Source organism: Eucalyptus grandis, chromosome 8 (assembly GCF_016545825.1).
Source record: "Eucalyptus grandis isolate ANBG69807.140 chromosome 8, ASM1654582v1, whole genome shotgun sequence".
NCBI classification, from domain to species: Eukaryota; Viridiplantae; Streptophyta; class Magnoliopsida; order Myrtales; family Myrtaceae; genus Eucalyptus; species Eucalyptus grandis.
The window spans coordinates 8,985,557-9,002,136 of NC_052619.1; the positions used below are offsets into that span (position 1 = coordinate 8,985,557).

At 40.0% G+C, this 16,580-nt stretch overlaps 2 protein-coding genes and 1 pseudogene across 2 annotated transcripts; all 3 read left to right on the forward strand.

Annotated features, from left to right (window-relative positions):
• Positions 1-3,614: 3,614 nt before the first annotated feature.
• LOC104456341 (calmodulin-like protein 11) lies at positions 3,615-5,653 on the forward strand. Its single transcript, XM_010071113.3, has 4 exons — positions 3,615-3,790; positions 3,903-4,060; positions 4,151-4,231; positions 5,240-5,653. Exons 1-4 carry the CDS (start codon positions 3,715-3,717, stop codon positions 5,375-5,377), a joined length of 453 nt encoding a protein of 150 aa, XP_010069415.1. The 5' UTR covers positions 3,615-3,714; the 3' UTR covers positions 5,378-5,653.
• A 6,566-nt stretch (positions 5,654-12,219) lies between these two features.
• On the forward strand, positions 12,220-14,197 carry LOC120286938 (annotated as a pseudogene).
• A 201-nt stretch (positions 14,198-14,398) lies between these two features.
• On the forward strand, positions 14,399-15,265 carry LOC104431314 (putative calcium-transporting ATPase 13, plasma membrane-type). The gene is made up of 3 exons (XM_039299554.1): positions 14,399-14,737; positions 14,831-14,920; positions 14,993-15,265. Exons 1-3 carry the CDS (start codon positions 14,399-14,401, stop codon positions 15,263-15,265), a joined length of 702 nt encoding a protein of 233 aa, XP_039155488.1.
• Positions 15,266-16,580: the final 1,315 nt, after the last annotated feature.

The window sequence follows — 16,580 nt, forward strand, 5'->3', positions numbered from 1 at the left end:
GAGTACACTCTAATTTCATGGGAAAATTCCTAAGGTCATATGAGTTTTCATCATGATATTACTTTGCATCCTCCATTTTCAAGATTATGTATTTTTATTCTTACTTTTGTTACTAAGCACCAAATTTCATTTGACGATCACCAATCACGAATGATGTTGAGTCTCGGGGAGATTAATGCTTTGTAAATGGCTAAGGGATTGGGGCTCGTGAGTAATTTTGGAAAGTTTTGGGATTTTTCACATGAGGCAAATCATGGTATTTTGTTCCATTGAAGATTTGTCTCAAGTTTGAGCACAAAACAGATTTTTTTTTTTTTTTAAAATTTCAAGTGAGTTTCCTAGCTAAAGTGGGATTCCTAAAAGTGATTTGCTAATTTGAATCAACTATTATCTGTATATAAGAAGTGCCTTGTGAAGAGTATTCAAAAGACAGCTCCTTCATGAATTACACCCTAGAGCAATTTGATATTGTTTTTTTTTTTCTTTTCGACATCCGAAAGTGTTGAAGATGATAAATGGTGTATTAAATCTGTGAATTCCTTTGTGAGATTAGGAAATTATTTCATGAGGAACTGTGAATGTTAAGTATTGTGTTAGTTTTTGGGTGTAATTAGAGTTGGGAAATACTCAGATTGTTTAAGTGACTCGAGCGTAATTTTAATCTCTGTAATATTGATCTACAGAATAATTTTGTATTGCTTTCCTTGGACTTAAATTGTACATATTGAACCATGTAAATTTGGTGCTTAATTTATTTCTTTGTTCTATTTATTTAATTGTTTGATCATTTGTTCTCTGCAATAATTGGTATTAGAGTCACGCTTGTCTAACTTGAAGTGAATCAATAACAATAGAAGAAGGAAAAGTGAAAATTTATAGACTTGATAGAAGGAGGAAAAGTCAAACCAAAAAGTTTGATAAGAAGTATTTTGCCTCTTGGAAGATGCTGATTGAGCATTATCTATACCTAAGAAATTTGCACTTACCCCTATCTAGGAAGAAACTAGAGTCAATAAAGTAAGCTAATTAGGAGTTACTGATTAGACAAGAGTTGGACTGATGTTCTCTCGTAACATTACATTTAATATCATGAAAGAGACGACTATTATAGGATTGATGAAGTTGTGTCAAACATGCATGAGAAGCCCTCTATGATCAATAATGTCTACTTGATGCAAGGTCTATGTCACTTAAAGATGGGTGAAGGCATGTCAGTTGAGCGTATCAATAAATTTAGTGTGGTCATTAGTGAATTGAATTCAATCGAGATTGACTTTAAGGATGAGGTACATGCTTTGATTTTATTATCCTCATAGCTTGATTATTGGAGCACCGCTATTACTACTATTAGCAATTCCTCTAGGTTAAGAATTGATGAGGTTTGCGATTTGAAGTAAAGAGCCCTAGAAAAGAATCTAGTGAACGTGTTCTTAGTTTTTTGTAGGTAGAGAAAGAATTAGTACTTGTTTAGAGTGAGCCACAATCCAAAGATGAAGAAGAACTTGATTTCCTTGAATGCTCTAAGTTCAGCTACATGTTAATATGGTTTAGAAGATGGAGTTCCAAAAGTCATTCGAGGTGCCTTGGTAATAATAAGAGGAATCAAGCATAATGGCTTATATGAACTTTAAGGGGAGATAGAAAAGAATTTTGTTGCTTAGACATTGGACACATCTGTTTGAGAGTCTAAAATTGTGACATATACATGTGGAATACATTGGTGTGGGAAGACTGAAGGTTACTAGTAAAAGAAATATGCTATGTGGTTATGTGGTTGAGAAATTGAATGTACGCGAGTGTTGTGACTTAGAACAACTCCGAATGATTGTCATATTACAAAGTTAATTTACTTGAATATTCGTAGGTTGTCGCAATTTCCTTCAGGTAAGAGTGGTGGATTTATGCTAATAATTGCGGATGATCAATTAGGGAAGACATGGGTGCTTGTGTCAAGGTACAAGTTTGATGTTGTTGTTAGAATTGGATAATTGAGACCTTTGATCTAAATAGAGATTTGTAGGACAATCAAACATGTTCGGAGTGATAGCAATATGGAATTATGCTTGAAGCTATTAGATGAATTCTATATAACATAAGGTGGTACAGTGAGACATCATGTTAGTGCCAATGAACCATAACAAAATGTATAGTTGATGAGTAGGACATTAGTAGAGACGGCCCATAAGATACTCTCTAATATCAGTATGGTTAGCTAGCGAATAGATCCCCATCAATTGTGATTAGATGTTGAACTTTTGAAGAAGTGTGATTAGACAACGTTGCTAACTTTATCATAGATATTTTATTGTTCATGTCATGTGTTGAGTGAGTGATGTTAAGATTGATGGGAGGGCAATAAAATGTATATTCCTAGATTATGAACAAGGCGAGCGGGGCTATCAGCTATGATGCCTGGTATTGAATTCACATGTTTTGAATTTGAGCTCAAAAAAGACTTTCCCATTTCAAGTAGGTTTTCTACATGAGTGCTTTCCTAGGTAGAGCAAGATTCCTAAAACGGGCTTCCTATCTTGGTTCTAACTTTTGTTTATATATAAGAAGTGTCTTGTTGGTCATAGAAGTAGGTTTTCGGCAATATGTTCGAGGACACAAATGAGACAAATCTGAAAATAGAGTCTATGCGTCGCGATATACAAAAATTAGACACATAAAAGCACTTTTTCTTAATTACTTCCCGAATTATATGCTTTTCACTAGCCTTGCCATGAAAAAATTCGAGGTGCCCCATTGCACACGAGCTTCTGACTTTTGGAACGGTCCTAAATTACGTGAGATGAAGTTTAAGGCAATGTCTTGAAAGTGAACATCGTTCGGGAGTCGTTCAACGGCAAAATCCAAATCCCCTTTTGGCTAAAGAACACGTACACACCTTCGTGTGCAACGACTAATCTGCACAAGGACATGGTCCGACTTCAAAACTACAGTGGACGCGACGGATCTCGGCCAAGTTGCTTAAACAAAAGAAACCCTCGTGCAAGCAACGCAGCGTGCCAACTGGGGGTTGGGTCGAAGTTGTAGAAAAAGAAAAGTCATATTGTGGAAACAATGTACACGCCTCCCAATACCTTCTCTCTCTCATACTTTCTCTCTCTACCATTTACTTCTCTCTCTCTCTCTCGTTTTGAATGCTCTCAAGTCTCCACTTCTTGTACTGTCCCCTGGACATCGAACCCAAACAGCTGTCATTTTGCTTAGTCTAATCGTTTTTCTTTTCACACCTCCGAGCAGAAAACAGTAGGAAGGAAATGAAATTACAGAAAAGGGCGAGACTTTGTTTATGTTATTTCACCTGCATCTTCCCCAAAAGTCCATGTCTATCTAGAGAAACATGAACGGTCATGGTCCGAGACGGCTCCACAGAGAGAGAGAGAGAGAGAGAGGGCATTTGATTTGATTCTTCTCTGCAAAAAAAATTGACCATGAGAACCCAAAAGTTCAGTAATAACTTTAATTTGACTATTATTAAATTAGTTTTTGCAGAAACTTAATGCTTCCCCCAACTTTCACATTCTTGGGAGCCTACATAAGCCCAGCTAAGCTTGAGCTACACATTACACATACTCAAACACCAAACCCTCCCTGCCTCTCCATCCCTCCTTCCTACCTCCCTCCCTCCCTCCCTCCTTCCCTCCTTCCCTCTCTCTCTCTCTCTCTCTCTCTCTCTCTCTCTATCTAAAAAACCAAGAAGAAGGCATGGCAGATATGCTTACTCAAGAACAGATAGTTGAGTTCAAGGAAGCTTTCACTCTATTTGACAAAGATGGCGATGGTCAGTCTCTTTTTCTTGCTTTCTTGTTCATTCTTTCGTGAAGAATCTCACTCGTTCTCCAAGAAAAGCTACGATCCAATTTCATGCCTTCTTTGCGGCTTACACTTCGCAGGTTGCATTACTCTTGAAGAACTAGCGACGGTCATACGGTCGTTGGATCAGAACCCCACAGAGAAAGAGCTTCAGGACATGATCAACGAAGTAGATGCCGATGGGAACGGCACGATCGAATTCGCTGAGTTCTTGAACTTGATGGCCAACAAAATGAAGGTAACCAGATTGTCTCCTCCTTCTCTTTTTCGGTTCTCTCAGCTTTTTGTAATTGCTCTGTTCAAATGATATTGCATGATTCGTGACCAGGAAACGGATGCAGAGGAGGAACTGAAAGAGGCTTTCAAAGTGTTCGACAAGGACCAGAATGGATACATATCCGCTAGCGAGGTACGCAATAATCGATTCATCATTCCCATATTGGGGTCACGCGAAAAATCGAATGAGTTATCAACATTACAGCATGACTATCCGATGCCCGGGCCATTTGACTAGTCTGCGATAGCAAGCAAAGATTAGTTACAAAAGCACGTACGAGTGAGGGGCTTCATGTTAATTGATTAGTTGCAAGAATTGACATGCTGTAGTGGGTGGATGCATGAAATACTTTCTTGTACAAGGAAGAAAAATTAATCACTGCAGAAAGCCAACAGGGAGAATTTCTCCAGAAAAAGAACAAAAACTGGGTTCCTCTTTAGTTTCCATGTTGATAGCAACTTTCGCAATTGACCAACTATTTAGGTAGATGGATATATATTCTCTAAATTCACACTAATTGTTGATTTGATGGGTCTCATGTAAGATGATGAATAAAACCAAATGAAACAGTTCTTATGTATCCTTCAGAATTGGACAGGCATGAAATTTAGATCTACTATATATATATGTGCAACCCCATGATGTCCTATGTTTAATTGCTAATTTGTTAGTATTCTTCTACTCAAATGAATACGGAAAATTACAAATATCACCCTAAACTTTGCTCTCCATATCAAATACTCTCCTTACGTTACCAGCTACACTTTCCACCCTCAATTCTTTCGTTGGATTTCAAATTGCTCTTGAGTTTGGGAACCTTGTATATGGACATGTCAATGAGGGCAGCTTCCAATATCCTTTTTGTTTACTTTAGGGAGAGGTCCATGCATAAACTAAGGATAAAAGCCCACATCAATTTCCTGCCCCTTTGTCCCTGTGCAATGAACATACATTGTACGGAAGGAAAATACAACTAAAGTAGTGCTCTCTGACTTCTGATTTCCCCAAACTCTTAGTTGACATTCGAATTTTAATTAGTTTCCTCGATTTTCACTTAAACAAATCATAAAAAACTAATTAGTTAATTAAAAAAAGTAGAGGAGTATATTGAAAATGATGAGCTTTTTGTTCGTTGTGCAGCTTCGGCATGTAATGATAAATCTGGGGGAGAAGCTGACGGACGAGGAGGTGGAGCAGATGATAAGAGAGGCCGACCTGGACGGCGATGGGCAGGTCAACTACGATGAATTCGTCAAGATGATGATGACCATTGGATGATGAAAAGAAGAAAAAGAAAAGGAGTTTCTTTCGGGTCAACGTGGTTGAACCAGAGAAGATCGGAAAGCCTCGATCCCTATTCATATTCATTCGTTGATTATTCCTTCGTCCTGTCGCAATCCCTCCCCCCAAAAAGGACCTTGTTCTTCTGTATCTTTATTTAGCTAAATTCATCTTTTGAACTTGCAGCTTCTTCTCTTTTTCCCTCTTTTTTTCTCAGGCATTGAGTTGTTGACTTTTCCTTGCCCTCAAATTGGACCCCAGTTCACGTTCTTAGATCTTTCTTATCCCTAAGAGATTGGAACTTTGTGGACTCGGGATAAGTGGTGCGCCTTAACATTAGTATTGTGTCGCTGCTCTGTATTTCATGCGGTCTTTAGTAATATTAATATGTCATGATTTATGAAAATCGTATGTGAAAATTTAAAGTTGTACATTGTGCGTTTTGTCACATCTTGGAGACCTGCTTCGATGGATCACCAAATGTCAAACCGATTATCGCTAAAGTTGAAACGCCAACATTAAAAAAACTAAGGACTTTTCTTTATATTTCGCTTGCAAAATGACCTGGCAATATCTCACTGGATGTTTAAACAAATGAAGCCTTTTACATGGGATTATTGTCTCATTTCAATGCCCAATCAGATGATGGTTATTCACTTAGTAAACAAATTGTAGTCGGCAAACTTGTAGTCACTTTTGAGGTTCCAAATTCATTGTTGCCCATCAAAAGGTTGTTCTCTCTACTTAAGTTAGATTAAGGCTGATCTACAAAACCGGCATATGAACTAACATGACACATTATAAATCGGGCTTTAAATAAGTCATCCGTGATTACCGTATCCAGCAATAGTCTATCACATTGCTTAATGCCAACATTAATTCTGTGCATCAATTTTTAAATCATAGTATTCCTAACGAAGTTCTTTTTTTAACTTTCATGTTCTTTTGCTTTCGGCCCCGCTGATGGGCAGATGGTTGAAGTGCATAGAGGAGGTTCAATGGGCCTCTTCAAGCTTCATTAACAGTCCAAAGTGGTACCTGAAATAAGCCCATAAGTCTTTCAAAATGAGGCCCAACACGCTGGTTTCATGGGCAAGCCCTGACCGTTGCTGCTATGCAATTTAGATCGCCAATGATCCAAAGCTTGTCCAAGTCCAGTTCACTTGGCATCCTGCCACGTGAGCCAGCCGGGGGGTACCAAGGGAAGAAGGATTGCAGGTCATGGAAATCAAGAAGCTCGATTCTTTTCTTTTCTTGAAATGGTGTTTGATGCTGTGAATTGCTTGAACTTGAACAATAATTTCTTTGATGGCATTTTTTTCTTTTTGAATGAAAAGGAATCATCCATTGAAACAGCAACACTTTCAAGGCCAATTTTTCTTTTCTTTTTTTCTAATTTTGTTCCTCATTTCTCTATGTGCGTACGGCGGTGTTATTCACACATTCTATCATTTTCATAATTACACACACCATTTTTTCTGTTTTTCTTTTTTGGGATGGATCCGCTCATGGTTATTGGCCTAAGGTATAGGGAAATTTGGGCTTGTGTTATTTAAAGAGTGGCTTATTTGTGGATCAGCGATATTAGAAATCTTGAAAGGGCACATTTAGACGAACCTGAGAGTGGATTCCATCTTTGTGGTAAGTGGTTCGAATCTTTCATGAGTAACTCTAGGCTCATAGGCTGGTTCTTAGGTAGAACCGGCCGATTCAAAGCTTTGCACTGATAACCTATCTAGACTAGACTAGTTGTCAAGTTAAAAAATGAGGGACAGACTGATTTATTGTGGAACTGAACCAATCAGGCTGGTTCTAACTGGTTTTTAGAGGATTGAACCAGCCATAAGACTCATCCCCAAATTCAAGATCCAATCGCAGCAAGCCAATGCCAAGCACATAATGGAATTGTGAAGTCTGATAGGGAAGTGTACTGTTAAAGCTGAAGTCTAAATAACTCATGAATCCAACTCCGCAATAAGTTACTGGAGGGTGCGAATGCAGCACCTCCGCCTGCAAAATGGGGTGCAAATGCCCCCCTGGTGAACTTTTTTTGTCATGAAATGGCATACACGTACTTTCTCCATAATCTTATATGCTCCAAACTTCTTTTAAAGTGTTAAAATTACTTAGTGCAGTATCGTAACTCTATCTTTTTGGTTTTGAAGGTTTCTTTTACGTAAAAAAATTGTGCATTTTCTTTTCTAATTTTTTTTCTCTTTTGCGTTTCTCGTTACCAACAAAACATGTGTAAAAGAAAGATGGAGATAAAGATATACATAAAGTCCAAAATAATCTGGACCGAAGATTATAATATTTGATCGGGTATATAAAAGCAAGTAGGAGTCTAGGAGACAGAAAATCATGAACTTTAACAATGGGAAAGTGTCCTCTTATGGCTGCTTCTTTTGCCATTCTTCGTCTTTTTTCGGTTATTTTCCTTCCGATGGAAGGCACATTTCACTGTTTCAGGCCATAACCCTGCCTGGGTCGATGTGTAGCACGGGAAATCCTTAAAAGATCATATGCCCAGCGCGAGCAATTATAAAATCATCTTTGTTATGTTTTCCTAAATCTCCTAATTGTAATTCAAGATTGAAGGTGATTGAAGGTGAGTTTGTCTCGTAGAAAATTAATGATTTGAAAAATATTTTTAAAAATAATCATTGTATTACTTGTAATATTTAGTCAATGAAAAATATATTTATTATTAATAACAATCTATATCTAAACAATTCAGTAGATTATGAATATATATATATATATATATATATATATATATATATATATATATTCGTTCATTTTATACACAATAGATAGAATTATTTTTTAAGAAATTTTTTTTCTAAACCTGAACCCTGTACCCGACCCTATTATAACCGGTTCATCTTTTATGGTGTATTCGACCCTATTTGTATTTGACATTGTATTCGACCCACCCTATTTTTCTGATCCGGTTCCAAGGTCAACCCTATTTCCACTGAAACCTATTTTGCAATCTTCCGATATCCTATATGACTTCGAATTTTATATTAATATGCAAGAAAATAACGTAATCATCTTAATTTGTATTGAAACATTAAGTACTTGTAATAAATAAATACATGAAATTTTTGACTAAACGAAAAATTAAGGATCCACGGGGCCAATTATAATAAATAAAATCATAAGGCAAATGATTAGCAACAAACACGGGTCTAATATTAATTTTATTCCCACAACTATTACATGAAGCTACTTATTTATGCAAGCATAACTCCTCCTACCAAAGATAAATTAGGCGAGTTAATCCACGTGGTACACAAGAATTTGCGGTGACGAACATCGTCCGTCAAACGATGTGAGAGGGAGCCGATGAGGGAAGGAAGCAAGTGAGGAAGAGGAATGATGAAGGAGGAATGTCATGCGTGTTTGAGAGAGCCAAGAGGAAAAACGTTGTGTGATTGCAGGAGTAAAAATAAAAATAGAAGAAAAAAATAAGGTTTTGAACCTATATTTACAAAACCGGTTCCCAAACCGGTTCCAAAACCGGTTCGGGAACTGATTACTAGGTGGGAAATAGACCAGTTTAAACCGGTTTGGAATTTTGGGAACTGGTTCCCAGACCGATTTCAACGGGAACGATTCCCAATCATGTTTTTCAGATAGGTCGGTCTTGTTTCAGGTATACTTGGTTCGGTTGCACACCCTTAACTTCAATGGTGGGAATGGGACTACATAGCCCTAAATAAAAAGAAAAAATGATAGGAGTAAAAAGCTATAAGGAAAAGGAAACCCGAAGAGGGTTGTGCGAGATTTCTCAGGGAAATCGGACAAGCAAGATTGTCTTTTTCTCCTTGTGATAAATTAGGGTTTGGAAATGGCGCCATGTGATATGTCCTAAAAGGAGCACAAAAGGGGTTTTTAATTTCCCTCTGACAAGGCAAGAAGCAGAAGGAGGTCGACGTAGACTCCGAAATTCGAGCATCGCTAAAAGTGGGCACGGATGCACTTTGGCAAAAAGAGTGCGTATAATAATATTTCTGTTATTGACAAGTTCTTTTCAAAAATATTTTTTTCTATTTTTATTCTTAAAAATAAATTTTGAGCATTTTAATGTGTTTGGTAATTATAAAAAATTTCTGTTTCAAAAACAGAAATACGTTTGATATAATCCAAAATATTTTTATGACTTAGAATTTCTTTTAATATATTAATAATTTTATTATTTTCTTTTTCTTCTCCTTCCTCTTAGCCGGTTTCCAACCTTGGCCATGGCTAGACGGCAACTAACCAGACGAGGGCCAATGAGGTTACCGGCCTCGAGGGAGCCTTGTTGGTCACTTGCAAGGTCCCCTCGAGCCTTGCTGGTGGTTAAGCGAGGTCAAGCCTCGTCGGTGGTTAGGCGAGGTGAGGCTCGGGGGGGGTGGGGGCTCACCCAACCACGATGAAGCTTCCCTAGCCTTACCGAAGGCCAACGAGGCTTCGGCAAGGTCACCGGGCCTCGTTTGGATGGTCATCGGTGATCATCGAGCCCAACGACTAGCTAAGAAGAAGAGAGGAAAAGAAAAAAAAATTATTTTTTAAATTATTCACAAAAACAAGAAGTAACTTTTTTTTTGTTTCAGATTTGTTCCCAAGAATAAAAGACTTATCAAACACGTTTCTATTCTATTTATACTCTTGGGAACAAAAAAACAAAAACATCTATTCCCGGGAGTGTTACCAAACGCGCCCAAAATTAACCTTGTTCTCTCATTTTCAGTTATCCCTGGAAACTTTTTATTGCCTTCTTTTCATGCAAATTCATGAACTCATCATTTATGTGAATTGCTTCTAACTCAAGAGCGCTCGTCAATAAGTGTGGTTTCTCACCCGGTCGTACTTTAGTTGTAGTAAAAAGTCTCATGAAAAACCTAAATCTTTAAATTTTATGATAAATTTTAAACACACCGGACTTACTAATACACACCCAACCACGATGAAGCTTCCCCTAGCCTTACTGAAGGCCAACGAGGCTTCGGCAAGGTCACCGGGCCTCGTTTGGACGGTCATCAGTGATCACCGAGCCCAACAACTAGCTAAGAAGAAGAGAGGAAAAGAAAAAAAAACTTATTTTTTAAATTATTCACAAGTAACTTTTTTTTTTTCTGTTTCAGATTTGTTCCCAAGAATAAAAGACTTATCAAACACGTTTCTATTCTATTTATACTCTTGGGAACAAAAAAACAAAAAACATATATTCCCGGGAGTGTTACCAAACGCGCCCAAAATTAACCTTGTTCTCTCATTTTCAGTTATCCCTGGAAACTTTTTATTGCCTTCTTTTCATGCAAATTCATGAACTCATCATTTATGTGAATTGCTTCTAACTCAAGAGCGCTCGTCAATAAGTGTGGTTTCTCACCCGGTCGTACTTTAGTTGTAGTAAAAAGTCTCATGAAAAACCTAAATCTTTAAATTTTATGATAAATTTTAAACACACCGGACTTACTAATACACACCCTAAGTCTTCAATAAGTCTTGTGTATATATATGGTGATGCCCGAATTCTCATTCTTAACAATACCTACTATCATGTCTAGCCCACGACATCATGATCACATTGTTATCCCCTCTAAGAGAATGATTCAAAATGCTAAAAGTTTTTTACTCACTAAGAAGTAAGGACAATTAATTCCGCTCATTATATAATGGTTTTAGCGCCGTGTGTTTGTCCTATCAATCAAAATAATTAAATTAATACTTAATATATGCTGGAAAAAAAAAAGATATTCGGATGGAGTGAGATTTCTTTTGATTATTGAAAGTCAAAGTTATATATTTAAAAGAAATATTCACGAATAATCAATGTTGCACAACAATTTTTTATTTTTAAAAATTTATGAGTAATGCACATGCAATGCAATCTTGAAAACTGAGTAAACAGGTCATTTGGGTTTCGAATAAAATTACGAGAGGTTGATGATTATGTCTCTTTCATCAAAATAAATGGAGTCCTCATCTAAGCATTTCTTTACTCACTATTAAATATATCATTGTTAGCCAAAAGCGCTTTTTAATGGCATTTTCAATATATGCATGTTCCCTTTTTCTTTTTCTTTTTTGTTGGGGACCCGGGGGAGGGGGTGTTTAATAATAAAGGCATGTCCAAACATTGAAAAGTACAGCAAAATTTTATTGTCGTTATCGTTTTCCCTATAGTGAAATAACAAAAAGTTCCTCCGAACCACCTTCTCTTCAGATTCCATCTCGGTCAAATTTAATTTTGGCATTACTCACTGATTCCTTTTCAAGATTCCGTCTCTTCTGGAGTATACTTTGCTTTGGCGGCATTGCTTTGTTCCCGCCTCTTCCCTTCCAGAGATGAAGGCCCACCCAATGGTGGAGAAGTAGAGCTCTGTCAAGCCTGGGGTGGTGTGGTTAAATACACCGGAGGTACCCCCAGCGGTTTACCCTTTCCGTTTTTGTAACCCAGGACGGGGCTCCAATAACTAGGACCTTTCTTTAAGTTCATCTTTACAAAGAGGGCAAGGAAAGTTCCTAGCAAATCCTCGGAATTTTCGGAATCATCTATTTTTGAAAATTATAAATTGTTATGAAAATTACTTCTTTAAGAATTTATGATTTATAATAAATTGTTTTCCTCATAATATCAAAGGATTATTATGCTAGGAAAACCATTTAAAAAGCCAGGGAACAACCCAAAAATCTTCACCCTATTCTCACGCTCAGTCTTTCTCAGTGGACCACTCTCTTCTTCTTCTTCTTCTCACTAGGGCCATCTTCCTCTGCATTCTTTCTGGCAAAACCTCCGGTTGTTGCCTCGGTCATCCCCTCTGTTTTCTTCTTCTCCGCAAACCATGTTTGAGAAACTCAGCGAAGGGTGGCAATTGGCCATGATTATGATCTTTACCATGAAGGCCGTGCTTGATATTGCCGGAGCCGTTGCATATGAAAAGGGGAGTGAAGCTCTGGCCATTCCATGTCATACTGTGGTCCGTTCCTTCAACTATAACGAGAGCATGGACTTCCCCGAATCCTACTTAGAGAGCGGAACAGTAAACAAGGAAGGCGATATCCTTGCAAAGCTGGTCTGGATCGAGTGCGTTCTTGACCTCCCATCTGCAATTCTCAGTAAGGCCAAGCAGCTTCGGAGATTCGCCTTTCCCACCCTTCCAGAAGATGCATCCATTCATGACCGTGCGAGCTCGAATCAGGGCATCTTCAGGGTTGATCAAACTCGCCTCGGGGAGCTCTTTCAAATTAGAGATGGTGACCAGCTTCAGAGGATGGGTGGAGTTGCCGGCGTCGCCTCTGCATTAGGTACCGACATGGAGAAAGGGATCAACGGTGATGCGGAAGATGTGCATCGCCGGGTGAAGGATTCGGGTCTAATGTGTATATGAAGCGACCCAAGAGGCGGTTCTTAAGTTTTTTGTGGGATGCTTTCAAAGATGTCGTCTTGGTGACCCTTTTAGTTTGTGCTGCATTTTTTCTGGGTTTTGGTATAAAGAAGCGTGGATTCAGAAAAGGTTGGTACGATGGTGGAAGCATATTTTTGGCAGTCTTTGCAGTGATCACGGTATTTGCCGCGTATAACTTCTGGCAGTACGAGCAACTTGACTGGTTGTGCGGACAAAATTACATCCTAGTTAATGTCGTTAGAACCGGAAGGCGCCAAGAAATTGACATATCCGAGATCGTCGGTGGAGATGTTGTCTGTCCGAGTATTGGAGATGAAGTTCCGGCGGATGGACTATTCCTAGATGGGCATTTGGTGCAAGTCGATGAGCCTGGCATGGCAGGAGAGAGCAAACGTGGAAGTCGATCGAGACCACCCTTTCCTGTTATCTGGTTCGACTGTGGCTGATGGGTATGGTCGGATGCTGGTCATTTCGGTGGGGATGAACACGACATGGGGCAAGATCATGAGCTTGATCAACGGCAACAACAGCGAGCAGACCCCGTTACAGGCTCAGCTCAACAAACTCAACTCGTCCATCGGCAAAGTAGGCTTGGCGGTCACTTTCCTGGTTCTCGTGGTCCTGCTGATTCAATATTTCATTGGAAACACGCAGGATGAGAACGGGAACCAAGAATTCGTGGCAGGCCAAACAACAGGTGATGATATCATAAACTCTGTGGTGGGAACGATCGTGATGGTTGTGTTTCCCTCTTGCTTATTCGATGGAGAGGATGATGGCGGACAAGGTGATGGTTAGGAAGCTGTCAGCCTGCGAGACGATGCGTTTGGCCACCGCTATTTGCAGCGACAAGACCGGCTGTCTGACACTGAACCAGATGTGCGTAGCGAAATACTGGGTTGGCCAGTACTATGAGCAAGAAGAGTGCTTGGCCTCCAAGTATGCTCTGGATTTGAATCGGGACGGGGTTGCTTCGAACACCACGGGCAATGTCTATGGGCCATCTTCAGGATCGGAGTACAAGATCTCAGGTAGTCCCACCGAGAAAGCAATTCTTTCTTGGGCAGTTGCACGGTTGAAAATGGACATGGAGAAGACAAAAAAGAGCTGTGAAGTCATCCAAGTTGAGGCCTTCAACTCGCAGAAGAAGAGAAGCGGTGTCCTAATAAGGAAGAGTGTGGACGACACATTCCATGTACACTGGAAAGGGGCGGCAGAGATGGTCTTGGTTATGTGCTCGAGCTTCTACGACCAGCGGGGGATAGATAGAGATTTGGATGAAGATGAAAGGATCAGATTCGAGCAGATCATCCAGGAGATGGCAGAGAGCAGCCTCAGGTGCATCGCTTTTGCTCATAAACAAGTCTCATATTTGGACGAAGATGAAAGGATGGGATTAGAGTATATAAGCTAGGAGAGGGCGGAGAGCAGTGGCAGGTGCGCAGATTTCACTCATAAAGAAGTCTCAGAGGTAGTGAACAAAAAAAGATAAGATGGGAAGCGGATCCGGGAGGACGGCCTGACATTACTAGGACTCGTCAGTATTAAGGATCCGTGCCTTCCTGGTGTGAAGGACACCGTCCGGATTTGTCACTCTGCGTGAGTGAACATCAAGATGATAACGGGAGACAACATCTTCAATGTTAAGGCCATCGCCAAGGACTGTGGGATTCTCAAACCGGGGAAGGATACCTGGAACGGAGCCATTGTGGAAGGAGCTGAGTTCCGCAGCTACACGCCTGAGGAGAGGCTTCAGAGAGTTGAAAAAATCCAAGTCATGGTGAGATCCTCCCCTTTTGATAAGCTTCCCACGGTTCAGTGCCTGAAGCAGAAAGGCCACGCCGTCACCATCACAGGGGACAGCATGAACGATGCACCGGCCCTCAAGGAAGCCAACATTGGACTTTCCATGGGGATTTCCGGCAATGAAGCAGCCAAGGAGTGCTCCGATATCGTCATCTTGGACAATAACTTTGCTTCCATCTTGAAAGCTCCAAGATGGGGAAGATGCATTCGGTAAAATGTCTCAAACTTCATCCAATTCCAGCTTACGGCGCTCACCTCAGCTCTAGCAATTACCATGGTAGCTGCACTTTCATCAGGCAGCTTACCGCTAACAGCAGTCCAGTTATTATGGGTGAGTCTAATCGTGCATATATAAGGCGCCGTGGCCCTTGATGGTCTACCGACTGATTACCTCATGCATAAGCATCCTGTGGCTGGGGATGATCCACTTGTAACCAACATTATGTGGAGAAACCTGGTAGCTCAAGCATCATACGAGGTGACAGTCCTTTTGATACTGCAGTTCAAGGGGGAACTTCTCTACGTGAATCAACAGGTCAAGAACGCATCGATCTTTAATGCTCTCATCCTCTGTCAAGTTTTCAACCTATTCAATTGCAGGAAGCTTGAAGAGATCACGTCTTCGAGGGGACGTTCAGATGCGACAAATGGGTTTGGGCTGCTTCAGGAGGGATAGTCATCACTCAGGTGGCGATGATGGAACTCTTGGCGAGTGCATCGCAATGGGAGCCGTTTCATGGCATCTCAGTTGGGTTGTTAAGTGCAACCCAGTACCTGAGAGACCCTTCAAAAGCTACATGAAGTGGAAGAAGTAGAAGCAGGCTAAGCACATCCCGAATGAGAACACAGTGTTCAGTCTATTCCTACTAATTAGATTTGGGCTCAAGTCCAAAAAAGAGCAGCGAGTCTACTCCTGTCCTGACCGTGTTGACTCCAACAAGGAGCACCTAGTGTCTTCAAGTAGCGACATGTTTCTGAAGACGTGATGCCCCAATGTAATGCCCTCTGTTTTCATCTTCCCTTTAGGTTTCTTGCAGATACTACTATGATCAGATCTCAAACAATTGAAGATTTCTATGACCAGAACTGAATTCCATATAGTACTGCAGGATAATAGTTGAGGTGAACACTATATATTTGGCATTGAATGTAGTAATAGCTACTCAACAAGAGCTCTTCTCAGATGATAGGATCAAAATTGCAAATCATTTTCGCCAAAATCAGAGTAAATTCTGATGTTATATACATTTTGGTATTACTTATTGACAATGGCAACAACCAAGCGAAATCAAAGATACTCCCATCATGTGGGACGGCGAGTCTCACGGAACCATTTACCGGTAGCCACTGACTGCTCTCGCCGAGCCCCGTGAGTGTTCCACGATCCACGCCAAGCTCCTGCGAGAACCACCTCCCTCTATCTCCTCCTCTGGTCCGGAGGGGAGAGGGGAGTCAGCAAGTCATCGAAAGAGCAACACATTGAAGAGTGAAAATCAACTAACAACTCAATCGTTCAGGGAAATTGCACTCATCGAAACCTCCTGCATCGAGCAGCCTTAACTGCCTCAACGTTTCAACGAGAAACCGGAAAATATTTCAGATCTGCTCGTTTCAAAACAAATCGTTACCTAAATTTCCGGATCTTATGTTCGTGGCCAAAGTTCTGTAAATAATTGTGACACCTCAAATCCTATAGGAATATGGTAATAACACTGCCATTCTTTTGCCTGAAGGATGCAGACTCAAACTATACCCAAAAGTCTAGCTCCCAAAAGTCTTCGTCGATAAGGCTCTCACTCAAATGGCCATTACCCGAGGGTCTTGATAAAACGAAAGATGAAAGGAATGAGCAATCATAGCCTGATGAATAATGTATATCTCTTCTAAACAGATCGAGTATATAGTATGCATGTTTATAGAGCTATACCAAAACTCAAGACCCTAAATCCAATGTATAGCAAACTTACAAGATCAAATTACAGCATAATTAT